This window comes from Gobius niger, assembly GCF_951799975.1.
Source record: "Gobius niger genome assembly, chromosome: 15".
Lineage (NCBI taxonomy): Eukaryota > Metazoa > Chordata > Actinopteri > Gobiiformes > Gobiidae > Gobius > Gobius niger.
The window spans coordinates 31,616,661-31,636,050 of record NC_136866.1 but is presented as its reverse complement, the minus strand read 5'-3'; the positions used below and the strand labels follow the sequence as shown (position 1 = coordinate 31,636,050).

At 47.4% G+C, this 19,390-nt stretch overlaps 2 protein-coding genes across 2 annotated transcripts in view; one reads left to right on the top strand and one right to left on the bottom strand.

The window, feature by feature from the left end:
- smpdl3a (sphingomyelin phosphodiesterase acid like 3A) overlaps positions 1-13,018 on the bottom strand; it is a 32,753-nt gene extending 19,735 nt beyond the window's left edge. The window contains exon 1 of the mRNA XM_079571683.1: positions 12,828-13,018. Coding sequence (XP_079427809.1) covers positions 12,828-12,912 — 85 coding nt within the window. The 5' untranslated portion in view covers positions 12,913-13,018. The remainder of the gene's footprint in view (positions 1-12,827) is intronic.
- Positions 13,019-15,346: 2,328 nt separating this feature from the next.
- Positions 15,347-17,850, top strand: LOC306974715 (uncharacterized protein). The gene is made up of 3 exons (XM_079572087.1): positions 15,347-15,715; positions 16,253-16,508; positions 17,140-17,850. Exons 1-3 carry the CDS (start codon positions 15,473-15,475, stop codon positions 17,376-17,378), a joined length of 738 nt encoding a protein of 245 aa, XP_079428213.1. The 5' UTR covers positions 15,347-15,472; the 3' UTR covers positions 17,379-17,850.
- Positions 17,851-19,390: the final 1,540 nt, after the last annotated feature.

Genomic DNA, 19,390 nt, shown 5'->3' with positions numbered 1-19,390 from the left:
CACCTCAGTCAGATGCCCTTCCTCACCTCAGTCAGATGCTCTTCCTCACTCAGTCAGATGCTCTTCCTCACCCTCAGTCAGATGCTCTTCCTCACTCTCAGTCAGATGCCCTTCCTCACCTCAGTCAGATGCCCTTCCTCACTCAGTCAGATGCCCTTCCTCACTCAGTCAGATGCTCTTCCTCACTCTCAGTCAGATGCTCTTCCTCTCACTCAGTCAGATGCCCTTCCTCACTCAGTCAGATGCCCTTCCTCACTCTCAGTCAGATGCTCTTCCTCACTCTCAGTCAGATGCCCTTCCTCACTCAGTCAGATGCTCTTCCTCTCACTCAGTCAGATGCTCTTCCTCACTCAGTCAGATGCTCTTCCTCTCACTCAGTCAGATGCCCTTCCTCACTCAGTCAGATGCTCTTCCTCACTCAGTCAGATGCCCTTCCTCACTCAGTCAGATGCCCTTCCTCACCTCAGTCAGATGCTCTTCCTCACTCAGTCAGATGCTCTTCCTCACCCTCAGTCAGATGCTCTTCCTCACTCTCAGTCAGATGCCCTTCCTCACCTCAGTCAGATGCCCTTCCTCACTCAGTCAGATGCCCTTCCTCACTCAGTCAGATGCTCTTCCTCACTCTCAGTCAGATGCTCTTCCTCTCACTCAGTCAGATGCCCTTCCTCACTCAGTCAGATGCCCTTCCTCACTCTCAGTCAGATGCTCTTCCTCACTCTCAGTCAGATGCCCTTCCTCACTCAGTCAGATGCTCTTCCTCTCACTCAGTCAGATGCTCTTCCTCACTCAGTCAGATGCTCTTCCTCTCACTCAGTCAGATGCCCTTCCTCACTCAGTCAGATGCTCTTCCTCTCACTCAGTCAGATGCTCTTCCTCACTCAGTCAGATGCCCTTCCTCACTCTCAGTCAGATACTCTTCCTCACTCAGTCAGATGCCCTTCCTCACTCTCAGTCAGATACTCTTCCTCACTCAGTCAGATGCTCTTCCTCACTCTCAGTCAGATGCTCTTCCTCACTCTCAGTCAGATGCCCTTCCTCACTCTCAGTCAGATACTCTTCCTCACCCTCAGTCAGATGCTCTTCCTCACTCTCAGTCAGATGCTCTTCCTCACTCAGTCAGATGCTCTTCCTCACTCTCAGTCAGATGCTCTTCCTCACTCTCAGTCAGATACTCTTCCTCACTCTCAGTCAGATACTCTTCCTCACTCTCAGTCAGATACTCTTCCTCACTCTCAGTCAGATACTCTTCCTCACTCTCAGTCAGATACTCTTCCTCACTCTCAGTCAGATACTCTTCCTCACTCTCAGTCAGATACTCTTCCTCACTCTCAGTCAGATGCTCTTCCTCACTCTCAGTCAGATGCTCTTCCTCACTCAGTCAGATGCCCTTCCTCACTCAGTCAGATGCCCTTCCTCACTCAGTCAGATGCTCTTCCTCACTCAGTCAGATGCCCTTCCTCACTCAGTCAGATGCCCTTCCTCACTCAGTCAGATGCCCTTCCTCACTCAGTCAGATGCCCTTCCTCACTCAGTCAGATGCCCTTCCTCACTCTCAGTCAGATGCCCTTCCTCACTCAGTCAGATGCCCTTCCTCACTCAGTCAGATGCCCTTCCTCACTCAGTCAGATGCCCTTCCTCACTCAGTCAGATGCCCTTCCTCACTCTCAGTCAGATGCCCTTCCTCACTCAGTCAGATGCCCTTCCTCACTCAGTCAGATGCTCTTCCTCACTCAGTCAGATGCTCTTCCTCACTCAGTCAGATGCTCTTCCTCACTCAGTCAGATGCTCTTCCTCACTCAGTCAGATGCCCTTCCTCACTCTCAGTCAGATGCCCTTCCTCACTCAGTCAGATGCTCTTCCTCACTCTCAGTCAGATGCTCTTCCTCACTCAGTCAGATGCTCTTCCTCACTCTCAGTCAGATGCTCTTCCTCACTCAGTCAGATGCTCTTCCTCACTCTCAGTCAGATGCTCTTCCTCACTCAGTCAGATGCTCTTCCTCACTCTCAGTCAGATGCTCTTCCTCACTCAGTCAGATGCTCTTCCTCACTCAGTCAGATGCCCTTCCTCACTCTCAGTCAGATGCCCTTCCTCACTCAGTCAGATGCTCTTCCTCACTCTCAGTCAGATGCTCTTCCTCACTCAGTCAGATGCTCTTCCTCACTCTCAGTCAGATGCTCTTCCTCACCTCAGTCAGATACTCTTCCTCACTCTCAGTCAGATGCTCTTCCTCACTCTCAGTCAGATGCCCTTCCTCACTCTCAGTCAGATGCCCTTCCTCACTCAGTCAGATGCCCTTCCTCACTCAGTCAGATGCTCTTCCTCACCTCAGTCAGATACTCTTCCTCACTCTCAGTCAGATGCTCTTCCTCACTCAGTCAGATGCCCTTCCTCACTCTCAGTCAGATGCCCTTCCTCACTCAGTCAGATGCCCTTCCTCACTCAGTCAGATGCCCTTCCTCACTCAGTCAGATGCCCTTCCTCACTCAGTCAGATGCCCTTCCTCACTCTCAGTCAGATGCCCTTCCTCACTCAGTCAGATGCCCTTCCTCACTCAGTCAGATGCTCTTCCTCACTCAGTCAGATGCTCTTCCTCACTCAGTCAGATGCTCTTCCTCACTCAGTCAGATGCCCTTCCTCACTCAGTCAGATGCCCTTCCTCACTCTCAGTCAGATGCCCTTCCTCACTCAGTCAGATGCCCTTCCTCACTCTCAGTCAGATGCCCTTCCTCACTCAGTCAGATGCTCTTCCTCACTCTCAGTCAGATGCTCTTCCTGACTCAGTCAGATGCTCTTCCTCACTCTCAGTCAGATGCTCTTCCTCACCTCAGTCAGATACTCTTCCTCACTCTCAGTCAGATGCTCTTCCTCACCTCAGTCAGATGCTCTTCCTCACTCAGTCAGATGCCCTTCCTCACTCAGTCAGATGCCCTTCCTCACTCTCAGTCAGATGCCCTTCCTCACTCAGTCAGATGCTCTTCCTCACTCTCAGTCAGATGCTCTTCCTCACCTCAGTCAGATACTCTTCCTCACTCTCAGTCAGATGCTCTTCCTCACTCTCAGTCAGATACTCTTCCTCACCTCAGTCAGATGCTCTTCCTCACTCAGTCAGATGCCCTTCCTCACTCAGTCAGATGCCCTTCCTCACTCTCAGTCAGATGCTCTTCCTCACTCTCAGTCAGATGCTCTTCCTCTCACTCAGTCAGATGCTCTTCCTCACTCAGTCAGATGCTCTTCCTCACTCTCAGTCAGATGCTCTTCCTCACTCTCAGTCAGATGCCCTTCCTCACTCTCAGTCAGATACTCTTCCTCACCCTCAGTCAGATACTCTTCCTCACTCTCAGTCAGATGCTCTTCCTCACTCTCAGTCAGATACTCTTCCTCACCCTCAGTCAGATACTCTTCCTCACCCTCAGTCAGATGCTCTTCCTCACTCTCAGTCAGATGCCCTTCCTCACTCTCAGTCAGATACTCTTCCTCACCCTCAGTCAGATGCCCTTCCTCACTCTCAGTCAGATGCTCTTCCTCACTCAGTCAGATGCTCTTCCTCACTCTCAGTCAGATGCTCTTCCTCACTCTCAGTCAGATACTCTTCCTCACTCTCAGTCAGATACTCTTCCTCACTCTCAGTCAGATACTCTTCCTCACTCTCAGTCAGATGCTCTTCCTCACTCTCAGTCAGATGCTCTTCCTCACTCAGTCAGATGCCCTTCCTCACTCAGTCAGATGCCCTTCCTCACTCAGTCAGATGCTCTTCCTCACTCAGTCAGATGCCCTTCCTCACTCAGTCAGATGCCCTTCCTCACTCAGTCAGATGCCCTTCCTCACTCAGTCAGATGCCCTTCCTCACTCAGTCAGATGCCCTTCCTCACTCTCAGTCAGATGCCCTTCCTCACTCAGTCAGATGCCCTTCCTCACTCAGTCAGATGCCCTTCCTCACTCTCAGTCAGATGCCCTTCCTCACTCAGTCAGATGCCCTTCCTCACTCAGTCAGATGCTCTTCCTCACTCAGTCAGATGCTCTTCCTCACTCAGTCAGATGCTCTTCCTCACTCAGTCAGATGCCCTTCCTCACTCAGTCAGATGCCCTTCCTCACTCTCAGTCAGATGCCCTTCCTCACTCAGTCAGATGCCCTTCCTCACTCTCAGTCAGATGCCCTTCCTCACTCAGTCAGATGCTCTTCCTCACTCTCAGTCAGATGCCCTTCCTCACTCAGTCAGATGCCCTTCCTCACTCAGTCAGATACTCTTCCTCACTCTCAGTCAGATACTCTTCCTCACTCTCAGTCAGATGCCCTTCCTCACTCTCAGTCAGATGCTCTTCCTCTCCCTCAGTCAGATGCTCTTCCTCACTCTCAGTCAGATGCCCTTCCTCACTCTCAGTCAGATGCCCTTCCTCACTCAGTCAGATGCTCTTCCTCACTCTCAGTCAGATGCTCTTCCTCTCCCTCAGTCAGATGCTCTTCCTCACTCTCAGTCAGATACTCTTCCTCACTCTCAGTCAGATGCCCTTCCTCACTCTCAGTCAGATACTCTTCCTCTCCCTCAGTCAGATGCTCTTCCTCACTCTCAGTCAGATGCTCTTCCTCACTCAGTCAGATACTCTTCCTCACTCTCAGTCAGATGCTCTTCCTCACTCTCAGTCAGATGCCCTTCCTCTCTCTCAGTCAGATACTCTTCCTCACTCTCAGTCAGATGCTCTTCCTCACTCTCAGTCAGATGCTCTTCCTCACTCTCAGTCAGATGCTCTTCCTCACTCAGTCAGATACTCTTCCTCACTCTCAGTCAGATGCTCTTCCTCACCTCAGTCAGATGCTCTTCCTCACTCTCAGTCAGATGCTCTTCCTCACTCAGTCAGATGCCCTTCCTCACTCAGTCAGATGCTCTTCCTCACCCTCAGTCAGATGCTCTTCCTCACTCAGTCAGATGCTCTTCCTCACTCAGTCAGATGCTCTTCCTCACTCTCAGTCAGATACTCTTCCTCACTCTCAGTCAGATGCTCTTCCTCACTCAGTCAGATGCTCTTCCTCACTCTCAGTCAGATGCTCTTCCTCACCTCAGTCAGATACTCTTCCTCACTCTCAGTCAGATGCTCTTCCTCACCCTCAGTCAGATGCCCTTCCTCACTCAGTCAGATACTCTTCCTCACTCTCAGTCAGATGCTCTTCCTCACCCTCAGTCAGATGCTCTTCCTCACTCAGTCAGATGCTCTTCCTCACCTCAGTCAGATACTCTTCCTCACTCTCAGTCAGATGCTCTTCCTCACCCTCAGTCAGATGCTCTTCCTCACTCAGTCAGATGCTCTTCCTCACTCTCAGTCAGATGCCCTTCCTCACTCAGTCAGATGCTCTTCCTCACCCTCAGTCAGATGCTCTTCCTCACTCAGTCAGATGCTCTTCCTCACTCAGTCAGATGCCCTTCCTCACTCAGTCAGATACTCTTCCTCACTCTCAGTCAGATGCCCTTCCTCACTCAGTCAGATGCTCTTCCTCACCCTCAGTCAGATGCTCTTCCTCACTCAGTCAGATGCTCTTCCTCACTCAGTCAGATGCCCTTCCTCACTCAGTCAGATGCTCTTCCTCACTCTCAGTCAGATGCCCTTCCTCACCCTCAGTCAGATACTCTTCCTCACTCTCAGTCAGATACTCTTCCTCACTCTCAGTCAGATGCTCTTCCTCACTCTCAGTCAGATACTCTTCCTCACTCTCAGTCAGATACTCTTCCTCACTCTCAGTCAGATGCTCTTCCTCACTCTCAGTCAGATGCTCTTCCTCACTCAGTCAGATGCTCTTCCTCACTCTCAGTCAGATGCTCTTCCTCACTCAGTCAGATACTCTTCCTCTCCCTCAGTCAGATACTCTTCCTCACCTCAGTCAGATGCTCTTCCTCACTCTCAGTCAGATACTCTTCCTCACCTCAGTCAGATGCTCTTCCTCACTCTCAGTCAGATGCTCTTCCTCACTCTCAGTCAGATGCCCTTCCTCACTCTCAGTCAGATGCCCTTCCTCACTCTCAGTCAGATGCTCTTCCTCTCACTCAGTCAGATGCTCTTCCTCACTCTCAGTCAGATACTCTTCCTCACTCTCAGTCAGATGCTCTTCCTCACTCTCAGTCAGATGCTCTTCCTCACTCAGTCAGATACTCTTCCTCACTCTCAGTCAGATACTCTTCCTCACTCTCAGTCAGATGCCCTTCCTCACTCTCAGTCAGATGCTCTTCCTCTCCCTCAGTCAGATGCTCTTCCTCACTCTCAGTCAGATGCTCTTCCTCACTCAGTCAGATACTCTTCCTCACTCTCAGTCAGATGCTCTTCCTCACTCAGTCAGATGCTCTTCCTCACTCTCAGTCAGATGCTCTTCCTCACTCTCAGTCAGATGCTCTTCCTCACTCAGTCAGATACTCTTCCTCACTCTCAGTCAGATGCTCTTCCTCACCTCAGTCAGATGCTCTTCCTCACTCTCAGTCAGATGCTCTTCCTCACTCAGTCAGATGCCCTTCCTCACTCAGTCAGATGCTCTTCCTCACCCTCAGTCAGATGCTCTTCCTCACTCAGTCAGATGCTCTTCCTCACTCAGTCAGATGCTCTTCCTCACTCTCAGTCAGATACTCTTCCTCACTCTCAGTCAGATGCTCTTCCTCACTCAGTCAGATGCTCTTCCTCACTCTCAGTCAGATACTCTTCCTCACTCTCAGTCAGATGATCTTCCTCACTCAGTCAGATGCTCTTCCTCACCCTCAGTCAGATGCTCTTCCTCACTCAGTCAGATGCTCTTCCTCACTCTCAGTCAGATACTCTTCCTCACTCTCAGTCAGATGCTCTTCCTCACTCTCAGTCAGATACTCTTCCTCACTCAGTCAGATGCTCTTCCTCACCCTCAGTCAGATGCTCTTCCTCACTCAGTCAGATACTCTTCCTCACTCTCAGTCAGATGCTCTTCCTCACTCTCAGTCAGATACTCTTCCTCACTCAGTCAGATACTCTTCCTCACTCTCAGTCAGATGCCCTTCCTCTCCCTCAGTCAGATGCTCTTCCTCACCCTCAGTCAGATGCTCTTCCTCACTCTCAGTCAGATGCCCTTCCTCTCCCTCAGTCAGATACTCTTCCTCACTCTCAGTCAGATGCTCTTCCTCACTCAGTCAGATGCTCTTCCTCACTCAGTCAGATGCCCTTCCTCTCCCTCAGTCAGATACTCTTCCTCACTCTCAGTCAGATGCTCTTCCTCACTCAGTCAGATGCCCTTCCTCACTCAGTCAGATGCTCTTCCTCACCCTCAGTCAGATGCTCTTCCTCACCCTCAGTCAGATGCTCTTCCTCACCCTCAGTCAGATGCTCTTCCTCACTCTCAGTCAGATGCTCTTCCTCACCCTCAGTCAGATGCTCTTCCTCACTCTCAGTCAGATGCTCTTCCTCACCCTCAGTCAGATGCTCTTCCTCACTCTCAGTCAGATGCTCTTCCTCACCCTCAGTCAGATGCTCTTCCTCACTCTCAGTCAGATGCTCTTCCTCACCCTCAGTCAGATGCTCTTCCTCACTCTCAGTCAGATGCTCTTCCTCACTCTCAGTCAGATGCCCTTCCTCACCCTCAGTCAGATGCCCTTCCTCACTCAGTCAGATGCTCTTCCTCACCCTCAGTCAGATGCTCTTCCTCACTCTCAGTCAGATGCTCTTCCTCACTCTCAGTCAGATGCTCTTCCTCTCCCTCAGTCAGATGCTCTTCCTCACTCTCAGTCAGATACTCTTCCTCACTCTCAGTCAGATACTCTTCCTCACTCTCAGTCAGATGCTCTTCCTCACCCTCAGTCAGATGCTCTTCCTCACTCAGTCAGATGCTCTTCCTCACCCTCAGTCAGATGCCCTTCCTCACTCTCAGTCAGATGCCCTTCCTCACTCAGTCAGATGCTCTTCCTCTCCCTCAGTCAGATACTCTTCCTCACCCTCAGTCAGATGCTCTTCCTCACTCAGTCAGATACTCTTCCTCACTCTCAGTCAGATGCTCTTCCTCACTCTCAGTCAGATGCCCTTCCTCTCCCTCAGTCAGATACTCTTCCTCACCCTCAGTCAGATGCTCTTCCTCACTCAGTCAGATGCTCTTCCTCACCCTCAGTCAGATGCTCTTCCTCACCCTCAGTCAGATGCTCTTCCTCACTCAGTCAGATGCCCTTCCTCACTCAGTCAGATGCTCTTCCTCACTCAGTCAGATGCTCTTCCTCACTCAGTCAGATGCCCTTCCTCACTCAGTCAGATGCTCTTCCTCACTCTCAGTCAGATGCTCTTCCTCACTCTCAGTCAGATGCCCTTCCTCACTCAGTCAGATGCCCTTCCTCACTCAGTCAGATGCCCTTCCTCACTCTCAGTCAGATGCTCTTCCTCACTCTCAGTCAGATACTCTTCCTCACTCAGTCAGATGCCCTTCCTCACTCTCAGTCAGATGCTCTTCCTCACTCAGTCAGATGCCCTTCCTCACTCAGTCAGATGCTCTTCCTCACCCTCAGTCAGATGCTCTTCCTCACTCAGTCAGATGCCCTTCCTCACTCAGTCAGATGCTCTTCCTCACTCAGTCAGATGCTCTTCCTCACCCTCAGTCAGATACTCTTCCTCACTCAGTCAGATACTCTTCCTCACCCTCAGTCAGATGCTCTTCCTCACTCAGTCAGATGCTCTTCCTCACCCTCAGTCAGATACTCTTCCTCACTCAGTCAGATGCTCTTCCTCACTCTCAGTCAGATACTCTTCCTCACTCTCAGTCAGATACTCTTCCTCACTCTCAGTCAGATGCTCTTCCTCACCCTCAGTCAGATGCTCTTCCTCACTCAGTCAGATGCTCTTCCTCACCCTCAGTCAGATGCCCTTCCTCACTCTCAGTCAGATGCCCTTCCTCACTCAGTCAGATGCTCTTCCTCTCCCTCAGTCAGATACTCTTCCTCACCCTCAGTCAGATGCTCTTCCTCACTCAGTCAGATACTCTTCCTCACTCTCAGTCAGATGCTCTTCCTCACTCTCAGTCAGATGCCCTTCCTCTCCCTCAGTCAGATACTCTTCCTCACCCTCAGTCAGATGCTCTTCCTCACTCAGTCAGATGCTCTTCCTCACCCTCAGTCAGATGCTCTTCCTCACCCTCAGTCAGATGCTCTTCCTCACTCAGTCAGATGCCCTTCCTCACTCAGTCAGATGCTCTTCCTCACTCAGTCAGATGCTCTTCCTCACTCAGTCAGATGCCCTTCCTCACTCAGTCAGATGCTCTTCCTCACTCTCAGTCAGATGCTCTTCCTCACTCTCAGTCAGATGCCCTTCCTCACTCAGTCAGATGCCCTTCCTCACTCAGTCAGATGCCCTTCCTCACTCTCAGTCAGATGCTCTTCCTCACTCTCAGTCAGATACTCTTCCTCACTCAGTCAGATGCCCTTCCTCACTCTCAGTCAGATGCTCTTCCTCACTCAGTCAGATGCCCTTCCTCACTCAGTCAGATGCTCTTCCTCACCCTCAGTCAGATGCTCTTCCTCACTCAGTCAGATGCCCTTCCTCACTCAGTCAGATGCTCTTCCTCACTCAGTCAGATGCTCTTCCTCACTCAGTCAGATGCTCTTCCTCACTCAGTCAGATGCTCTTCCTCACTCAGTCAGATACTCTTCCTCACTCAGTCAGATGCCCTTCCTCACAGCTCAGTCAGATGCCCTTCCTCACTCAGTCAGATGCTCTTCCTCACCTCAGTCAGATGCTCTTCCTCACTCAGTCAGATGCCCTTCCTCACTCAGTCAGATGCTCTTCCTCACCCTCAGTCAGATGCTCTTCCTCACTCAGTCAGATGCCCTTCCTCACTCAGTCAGATGCTCTTCCTCACAGCTCAGTCAGATGCTCTTCCTCACCCTCAGTCAGATGCCCTTCCTCACCTCAGTCAGATGCTCTTCCTCACAGCTCAGTCAGATGCTCTTCCTCACCCTCAGTCAGATGCTCTTCCTCACCTCAGTCAGATGCTCTTCCTCACTCTCAGTCAGATGCCCTTCCTCACCTCAGTCAGATGCTCTTCCTCACCTCAGTCAGATGCTCTTCCTCACTCAGTCAGATGCCCTTCCTCACTCAGTCAGATGCCCTTCCTCACAGCTCAGTCAGATGCCCTTCCTCACTCAGTCAGATGCCCTTCCTCACAGCTCAGTCAGATGCCCTTCCTCACTCAGTCAGATGCCCTTCCTCACAGCTCAGTCAGATGCCCTTCCTCACTCAGTCAGATGCCCTTCCTCACTCTCAGTCAGATGCTCTTCCTCTCCCTCAGTCAGATGCTCTTCCTCACAGCTCAGTCAGATGCCCTTCCTCACAGCTCAGTCAGATGCCCTTCCTCACTCTCAGTCAGATGCTCTTCCTCACTCTCAGTCAGATGCTCTTCCTCACTCTCAGTCAGATGCCCTTCCTTCCTGTTTGTGTTTTCTTATATGCTTCCACAGGACTTTTATGTTTATTTCATATCATGTATGACGAGAAACACATGTGTGTATCACATACACGTTAGTCACGTGTTTCATAAGGATATAATGTAACCCTCCTGTACTAAAGGCTCAGATGCCCTTCCACCTCAGGACCTGCAGCTTAAACTGCTTTGTCTCCGGTGTCGGGAAGTTACTTTCAAGTGGAAATATTTTCCATATTAGTCGATCCTGTTTCAAACATGTCACGTGTTTGTTTTAAATAGAAACAGTCAGTCAAACATTTCCCTTTCCTTCACTTCCTCCTTCACTTCCTCCTTCACTTCCTCCTTCACTTCAGATTCACAGAACTGGATTTGGTGCATTTTATTTTGGGGAGAGTTTGTTTTTTTAACTGCACTTGTAACTTTCAGATATGACTGTGTTTCATGTCAGAAATAATGTTGTAAATATGACTAACACATTCTGCTGGTTTCCGTCTGTAACTCTTTCAAATACAACTCTAATACCTGTATAATATATATAATATATAATATATAATATATAATATATAATATATAATAATACTTTTACACAGATGATCAACATAGACCGAGTCCCGTTACCATAGTTACCCTTAAACCCCGGCTCTGCCTTTAGGTCCATTATTAACCTCTTCACCCCCGTCTTTCACCCAGTTCAGCTTTACCTTAATCTAAAAGCTCACAGCCTTCGGTCCAGACACTGCATTTGAAAGCTAAGTCCTACAATACTGACGCTGTCGTGACTTTTTCGTCCTTCCTTTGCGTTTTCGTGGCTATTTGAACTCTGTTGGTCAAGTGTTCTGTCACATCTGTAACATCAGGAGTTTCTTTAGGGCCGCTCTGCTGCCTGTGCCCATTGTACATGTTTTAACTCATAACATAACCACACATGTAAAGATATAGGGTGAATATGGGTAAAGTGGGACAATGGGTAAAGTGGGACACTTAACTTTAATCATGATTATTTTTTAATGTGTCATATTTTGTCACTAAGAATACATACACACTGAATAATTAGAATGTGCAGGATAAGAAAATAATGGTTTTGTGAATATTAATTCACTTCATGTGGCGTGGCAAACCATAATCTACTACCAAGTAGTAAAAAAGCGAAGGTATGTCCAATGACATAGCATTTGGGGATTTTTGATCTTAAGGTTATAACTTTTTAAAACTCACAGACATGCAGATTTTTGTTGATACATTATATAAGGGAATGCATCTGCAAACAAAACATCTCAAAATCACATGTTTATTCTTTATACTTTTATTTTTATAAGAGATTTTATCACTGTCCCACTTTACCAATGTGCTATTGGTAAAGTGGGACAGCCTCTTATTGGCAAAGTGGGACAGTATATTTTTGTGGAAAATCCTGGGTATTAGGTGTTTCTTTTATTCACACATCTTCAAATTAGATCAATTTAACTCTATATTTCTTGTTTTGATTCAGTTTTCTGATTATTGCATTTCTACATTTTTCATCTCTTGTTCACGACGAACTGTTGATCGCCGTTTAGCAACATTTCAACATTAAGTTTTCTTTGAGGTTTCTAAGTTCTTTAATTTTTTTTTTTTTTTTTAAATAACGGTTATATATATATATATATATATATATATATATATATATATTTCTTTTCAAATCTTTAAAACATGCTTGTTCCCATATACTTCACCAATTAAAGGCAGCCTGAGTTCACAGATTAACATGTGTTTTTTGGGCATGTCCTTCAGATTATTCCTTACTCATTTATAAACAAAAACAAATCTGATGAAGGCACTTTGCAATATTATTCTTCCATTGTCCTGTCACTGTTTTTAGTTTATACCAAAGGTCCCAGTTAGTTGTTCCACACTGTAACATGTCTGACTCCTTCTGCACCAACAGCACAGGCTGCACATCAGACACATGTCCATCATGGTCATGTGTCTCACACAACAGACCATTAGAATGGTTATTATTATTCATAACCTCTTCACATATTCATAAAAGTAGTTGCTACAATAATATTAATGATTTTGAATACACAAATTACCATGTTAATAGTGTCCCACTTTACCAATTACAAGTGTCCCACTTTACCAATAGCACCTCTAAAAATTTATCATTGGACCAACCTGTGTTTGAGGCAAAATTATAGCTTCTGTGTTAAACATTTGACTTTTTTTCCTCCACTGGTGTAAAATAGACATCTAAAGCTTTTTAAAAATATGTAACATTAAAGACTTTGGCATTTAATTCTAAACAAAAAATGAGGTGGAAACTGAATTTTCAAAAAGTGTCCCACTTTACCCATATTCACCCTATGTTCTGTGTTCATCATGTCTGTGAGTTTGCTGTTGGCGTGAGGCACGTAGAGCGCGTGCAGAGGGGGGGGGGGGGGGGCTCACCTGTTCCGCGCAGGTGAGGGGGAGGGGGGGCCTCTCCGGTGGAGCACAGCAGGAGCACGAGCAGGAGCGGGGTCACGGGGGCCATGGTCCAGGAGCACGAGCCAGACGGGACATAAACAGGAAACACCGGACAGCACCGGGAAGTCACATGACACAAGGGGCGGGGCCACAATCACCTGCTCAAAGTTTGGTTCAGGCGAATGTATTTTTACTGTATAGTTTTGTAAATGTTCCTCTTTTCTGTTTTGTTTCTCTGATCTGATGTTTGTTACATTTGTGTTTTAAAAGTTTGAATGAAACATCTGCATTTGATTAAAAGAGAGTGTTTTAATATGAACATTTACATTTGAGTTGTTTTTTGTGTACGTTGTATCAACAGAACCCCTCGTGGTCTCTGCAATGTCTCTGCTCCGGGTTTAACTGATTATTATTAACTTATTATTGCCTGTATTTCATTTTTAATCAGTCAAACAGGTTGATACAGGAAGCAGGAAGAGTCAAGATTCAAGATTTCTCATTAAAATTCAATGCTTTTCTTTTTTTTATCGTCAAAAATGCTACAAAGAAAATCTGCATATTTTCCATTTCTAAAGATTCGTAAACATTCCCTCAAAATATCCAAAGGCAAGGGTTGAGTAAAGAAAAGTGTCGCCAAAACTGTAGGAAACAGGAAAAAGTCAATATTTTCAACAAGTGTTTATTTTTTATTTATTACTAAAGCAATACTAATAAAGCCAATAATACGTAATAATAATAATACATAAGTAATAATAACAAATAAGTTTAGATTTAATTCTATGTTAATACATTTTAATGTCTCTGGAGCCCTGTCCAATATATTTATCAAAACAGAAGAAGAAAAGTCTCTGTTTTAATCATGGATCTATTATAAACTGGATAAGGCATGCTGTCCCAGCTCCTATCTCTTTACATAGAGGTGCTCAGTGGCGCATGAAACCAGTTTCGTCCGCCATTGCGGCCCAAAGTACCCGTATGACGCGTCACCTGTATCTATGCTCCCTACGGCCCAAGTGGGTGAAAGCAGCGTGAGCGCGCACGGCTGCCGACGAAGCTTCAGAGCGGAGCGGACGCCATTACGCAAAAAGTCAAATCTCTTAATATCATCGTTCTTTAAACACAAAATGTTTTTTTAAGGCCATTTCAGGCGAATAAGCTACCATGCTACGATGACTTTGGGGGTTAGTTTGTCAGTGCGGGGCTTAAAAAGCTAGTTTAGCCCGCTCTTTGAACAACCGGGCGCTTAGCGGCCCTTCGGACGTACGTAGCCGCGCTCATGAACTTCCGCTCGGTCACTTTTCTGGGAAGTTTCGTAAGTGCTGGAAGTCTTGATATTGTGATAGAATTGATAAAAATCGAGTTGTTACTTCACTGTATTTGCTAGTATAACATCACAACTAGAATTGTTTGGCTGAAATACAAAGAATGAGCACTGCAAAAGTGTTTTATATTACATTTTCATTGGTAAAATGTGATAAATTGTTTTTTACATAGCATTTATCTGTACTGTACTTTACTGGATCCAGGACAGATGCAGAAATCATGCATTTTTTTGTGTTTCATTCTACTTACACAAATAATGGTGTAAGTACATAAGTACATTAAATGCTGCTAGTATTTTTTTAATTAATAAAACAGTTACAGGTTATTAGTGCCATTATTTAATTTTCAGAAATGAGTTTAATAACATGTAGACTAGTTGTTTCTTATTAACCATAATCCAATGCTATAAACACATGCTATATTCATCATACATTTCGTATTTAGTTTTTGGCTAAACTTACTTGAGATGTTCGTTATTTCGCGTTTATCCTTGTTTTTAGTCCAGTCCGTTCATTTGTTTTGCTCAGACTTCAGCCGCTAAATCACACGAGTGAGAATCTGCTCGTTCATGAGTCATCACGCACACGCACACGCACACGCACACGCACACGCACACGCACACGCACACGCTCGCGCACGTCTGCGGCCCTGGTGACGTCACGTCATTAGAACACTTTTAAAAATGTATTTTAGATGCTTTACAATTTTTTTACGAAGAAAAAAAGTCCATGTCCTAAAAATAGTAATTTTAAAGAAATATTTTTGCCTCAGTCTGAAACTCCAGATGCCCTGTGGACCATTTTACAGGCTGCTCCTTTTACATGAGTGTCTATGACAAAAAGGGCTTTTTGGGCTGCTGGCTGCAATATCACGGCCTGCCACTAGCACGTACTCATTTCAGAGTGAAGGGGGCGGACCCCCCCACTGGTTTTAATGCGTTTCAATCGTTTTAATATTTTATTTTATTTCCTGAGCTCAAACCGGAAGTCGCGCGCGCATTAGCAGAACTGCGCTAGCTTCGATGTTGTCCGTTTCCTCCGCGACTTAAAGTTCTGTTTTCACCGTAGATTTCACAAACAAACTCCCCACGAAGGGAAAGAACCCGCGGCCACGGACACCTCTGCTCTTCCGAAGCACCGGGAGAAGCCTGTCAGCTCCGCGTTAGCCCCATATTAGCCCCGTTAGCCTCGTTAGCTCCCCGTTAGCTCCGCGTTAGCTCCGCGTTAGCCTAGCCCGCGGCGCTGTTTACGGAAGCGCCGCTGCTCCTCCGCTTCCGCGTCTTGTTTTGATGTCCTCGCGCGTCCATGACGATGTTGGACGGAACCACCGCGCTCATGGTTAACGGGACCCACACGGAGAACAGCAGCGGCCCGGTCCGGAGCTGGGGCGGGACCGGGCCGAACCGAGCCCGGCTGAAGAAAGAGCGGCCCCCGCGGATGCTCAGACTGCACCAGCCCGTTCACCCCGGACCGAACCGGGCCCCGGGACAGACCGGACCAGACCCGGCCGGACCGACCCAGGCCGCGCTCAGGGGGGGCCGCCGGGAGGTGGGACTTTATGCACCTTTTAAAGCTCTGTGTTCGTTTCGCTTTTGTTACAGTGGAGTTAAAGGCTTTTACAGAATAAATACATTTCTGATGTGTCTTTAATGTATTAATATGTGCAACTTATTCAACAGGAAACTTGAGCTATTACAGTAGAACCAGTTGTTTTGGGCCATGTTCTTTGTATTTTCTGTTAAACTTTAGCAGCGTAAGTTTTTAGATTTAAAGCCGTGTAAACTAAAGGTAAGATTCAGTTTCAGTCCTGTCTGTGACGTCATCTCTCTGAGAAAGAGAAACTTAAAGCTGACGACAGAAGGTTAAAGGAACCTGGAGGAAAGCATTCGATAAAAGATATTCAATTTATGAATCCGCTTCCTGTATTTGCTCGGCCTCTGTTTAAACTGCAGGTTCTTTAGAATGTGGTCACATGAGCGCGGCCCACACATCCTCCAGCCGCACGTTTAGGAGCTCGTGACGTTTTGAAAATGTAAGAAAATGATCAAAACAAATGTTTAATTTAGTCCATTTTACTCATTTCAGCTCCTGAAATCTAAAGGAGGGAAAGCGGAACTGAGCCGCGCCAAAACCAGGACCGGACCTCAGGGACACGACGCAAACCAGAACCTTCACCAGAACCTTCACCAGGTCCATCACCAGAACCAGGTCCATCACCAGAACCAGGTCCATCACCAGAACCTTCACCAGGTCCATCACGCTCCTCCACAGAACCACCTCAGCTCTCAGCGACACCGTGAGCAGAGGAGCTCCGCCCATCACAGGGTTTCTACAGGAGGCAGTAAGTCCGAACTGTTAAACCTCTGAACCCCCACCTGAACCCCCACCTGAACCCCCACCTGAACCCCCACCTGAACCCCCACCTGAACCCCCACCTGAACCCCCACCTGAACCCAGCACTGTGCTACACTTCAGCTTTACCCAAATCTAAACCGTCTTGGAAAAAGAGACGACAAACTGATGAAAACACTACAAAAACACGTCAAATAATGCGATAAGACACAACGCCACTAAACAGTCAGGATCAGTTTAGCAGGTCTTAGCTTTCAAATGAGGCGCTTCTCTGGACCAACTCTCCAGTCAAGAAGCTTTGGATTTGGGTAAAGCTGAACTGCTCATTTTATGATTTGCAAACATTCCCTCGAACAGAAAAAGGGAAATGTTTATTTGCAAAAACAAACTAAAACAGCAAAGCCTTTATTTCACCTTTAAGCAGGTCATGACCCCCCCGCCCCCCCCAGGCACAAACACCTGAACCATGTTTGTCTCGAGCCACAAAGAATGTAAAAAACAGACACAAAATGGTCATAAATTGGGTAAAAAATGGAGAAAAAGTAATAATTTTGGGAAAACCCTTTAATCCCTGGACCATCAGGTGGATCTGCAGAAGTTCACTCTTTTATCTCCTGCAGAAACCCCGGGGGGGCACAGTGTCCGGACCAAACCGAGCCACAGACCGCCGGACTCTGCCCCTCCAGGACCCCAGGACCAGGACCAGGACCCGGTCCAGGACAGCGCCTACGCCGGGCCCAGGTTCAGCGAGCCGCCCGCCCCCAGCGTCCTGCCCCCGCCCCCCACGCACTGGGTCCCGGGACGGTCCAGAGACGACATGAGTCTGAGGCTCAAAGCCCTGCTCCGAGTCCAGGACTGAACCAGGACTAAACCAGGCCCTGCTCCGAGTCCAGGACTAAACCAGGACTAAACCAGGCCCTGCTCCGAGTCCAGGACTAAACCAGGACTAAACCAGGCCCTGCTCCGAGTCCAGGACTGAACCAGGACTAAACCAGGCCCTGCTCCGAGTCCAGGACTAAACCAGGACTAAACCAGGCCCTGCTCCGAGTCCAGGACTAAACCAGGACTAAACCAGGCCCTGCTCCGAGTCCAGGACTAAACCAGGACTAAACCAGGCCCTGCTCCCAGTCCAGGACTGAACCTCATTTTAAAAATGTACCTTAATCTGACCAAAGACGAAGAATGTCCTGCTAACAGACGACTGCAATACTGTTACTACAGTAGTATTGCAGTAGTATTGCAGTAGTATTGCAGTAGTATTGCAGTAGTATTGCAGTAGTATTGCAGTAGTATTGCAGTAGTATTGCAGTAGTAACAGTTACTGAAACACTTTGGGCTAAACATGTTTCAGATTCATGATTATGTTTCAGACTTTGAAGTTTTGTTGTGTTTTTTAAATATATTATCGATATATATTTATATAGAGATATAATTATAACATCTGGATATAATTATAACATCTGAATATAATTATAACTTATAATAAACCTTTAGATCCAGGATTAAAGGAAGTTTAATTATTGATCTACAGACGTGTTTGAATATCGGTATCGGACAGAAGATCGGACAGAAGATCGAACAGAAGATCGAAGTCCCCGATGATCATAATCTGTGTGTTTCTGTCGACGCTGCTCCAGATGTTTATTTTTATACAAACAGTTTTTAAAGCACAAACTCAGGATTATGTTACTGTGAGTAAAGTTCTTTGTCCTGAAGCTCTTTGTCCTGAAGCTCTTTGTCCTGAAGCTCTTTGTCCTGAAGCTCTTTGTCCTGAAGCTCTTTGTCCTGAAGCTCTTTGTCCTGAAGCTCTTTTGAAGCTCTCTGTCCTGAAGCTCTTTGTCCTGAAGCTCTCTGTCCTGAAGCTCTTTCTGCTGAAGCTCTTTGTCCTGAAGCTCTTTGTCCTGAAGCTCTTTGTCCTGAAGCTCTCTGTCCTGAAGCTCTTTGTCCTGAAGCACTTTGTCCTGAAGCTCTTTGTCCTGAAGCACTTTGTCCTGAAGCTCTTTGTCCTGAAGCTCTTTGTCCTGAAGCTCTCTGTCCTGAAGCTCTTTGTCCTGAAGCTCTTTGTCCTGAAGCTCTCTGTCCTGAAGCTCTTTGTCCTGAAGCTCTTTGTCCTGAAGCTCTTTGTCCTGAAGCTCTTTTGAAGCTCTCTGTCCTGAAGCTCTTTGTCCTGAAGCTCTTTCTGCTGAAGCTCTTTGTCCTGAAGCTCTTTCTGCTGAAGCTCTTTGTCCTGAAGCTCTTTCTGCTGAAGCTCTTTGTCCTGAAGCTCTTTCTGCTGAAGCTCTTTGTCCTGAAGCTCTTTCTGCTGAAGCTCTCTGTCCTGAAGCTCTTTGTCCTGAAGCTCTTTGTCCTGAAGCTCTTTCTGCTGAAGCTCTCTGTCCTGAAGCTCTTTGTCCTGAAGCTCTTTCTGCTGAAGCTCTTTGTCCTGAAGCTCTTTCTGCTGAAGCTCTTTCTGCTGAAGCTCTTTGTCCTGAAGCTCTTTCTGCTGAAGCTCTTTGTCCTGAAGCTCTTTCTGCTGAAGCTCTTTGTCCTGAAGCTCTTTCTGCTGAAGCTCTTTGTCCTGAAGCTCTTTGTCCTGAAGCTCTTTTGAAGCTCTCTGTCCTGAAGCTCTTTGTCCTGAAGCTCTTTGTCCTGAAGCTCTTTCTGCTGAAGCTCTTTGTCCTGAAGCTCTTTGTCCTGAAGCTCTTTGGCTCGAGTCCATTAAATGGCTGAAGTGTTGCCTTGGCACATTCACGTATTTCTGAGTAATCTGTAAAAACTCTGATGGCGGCCATTTTAGGGATAGGTTTGCCTGAGTCCTCCTAGGAACGCCCCCACCTCCTGGAGACGCCTCCGAGCTTTGGTCACCAGCCGAGTAACCAACCACTGCTCCTC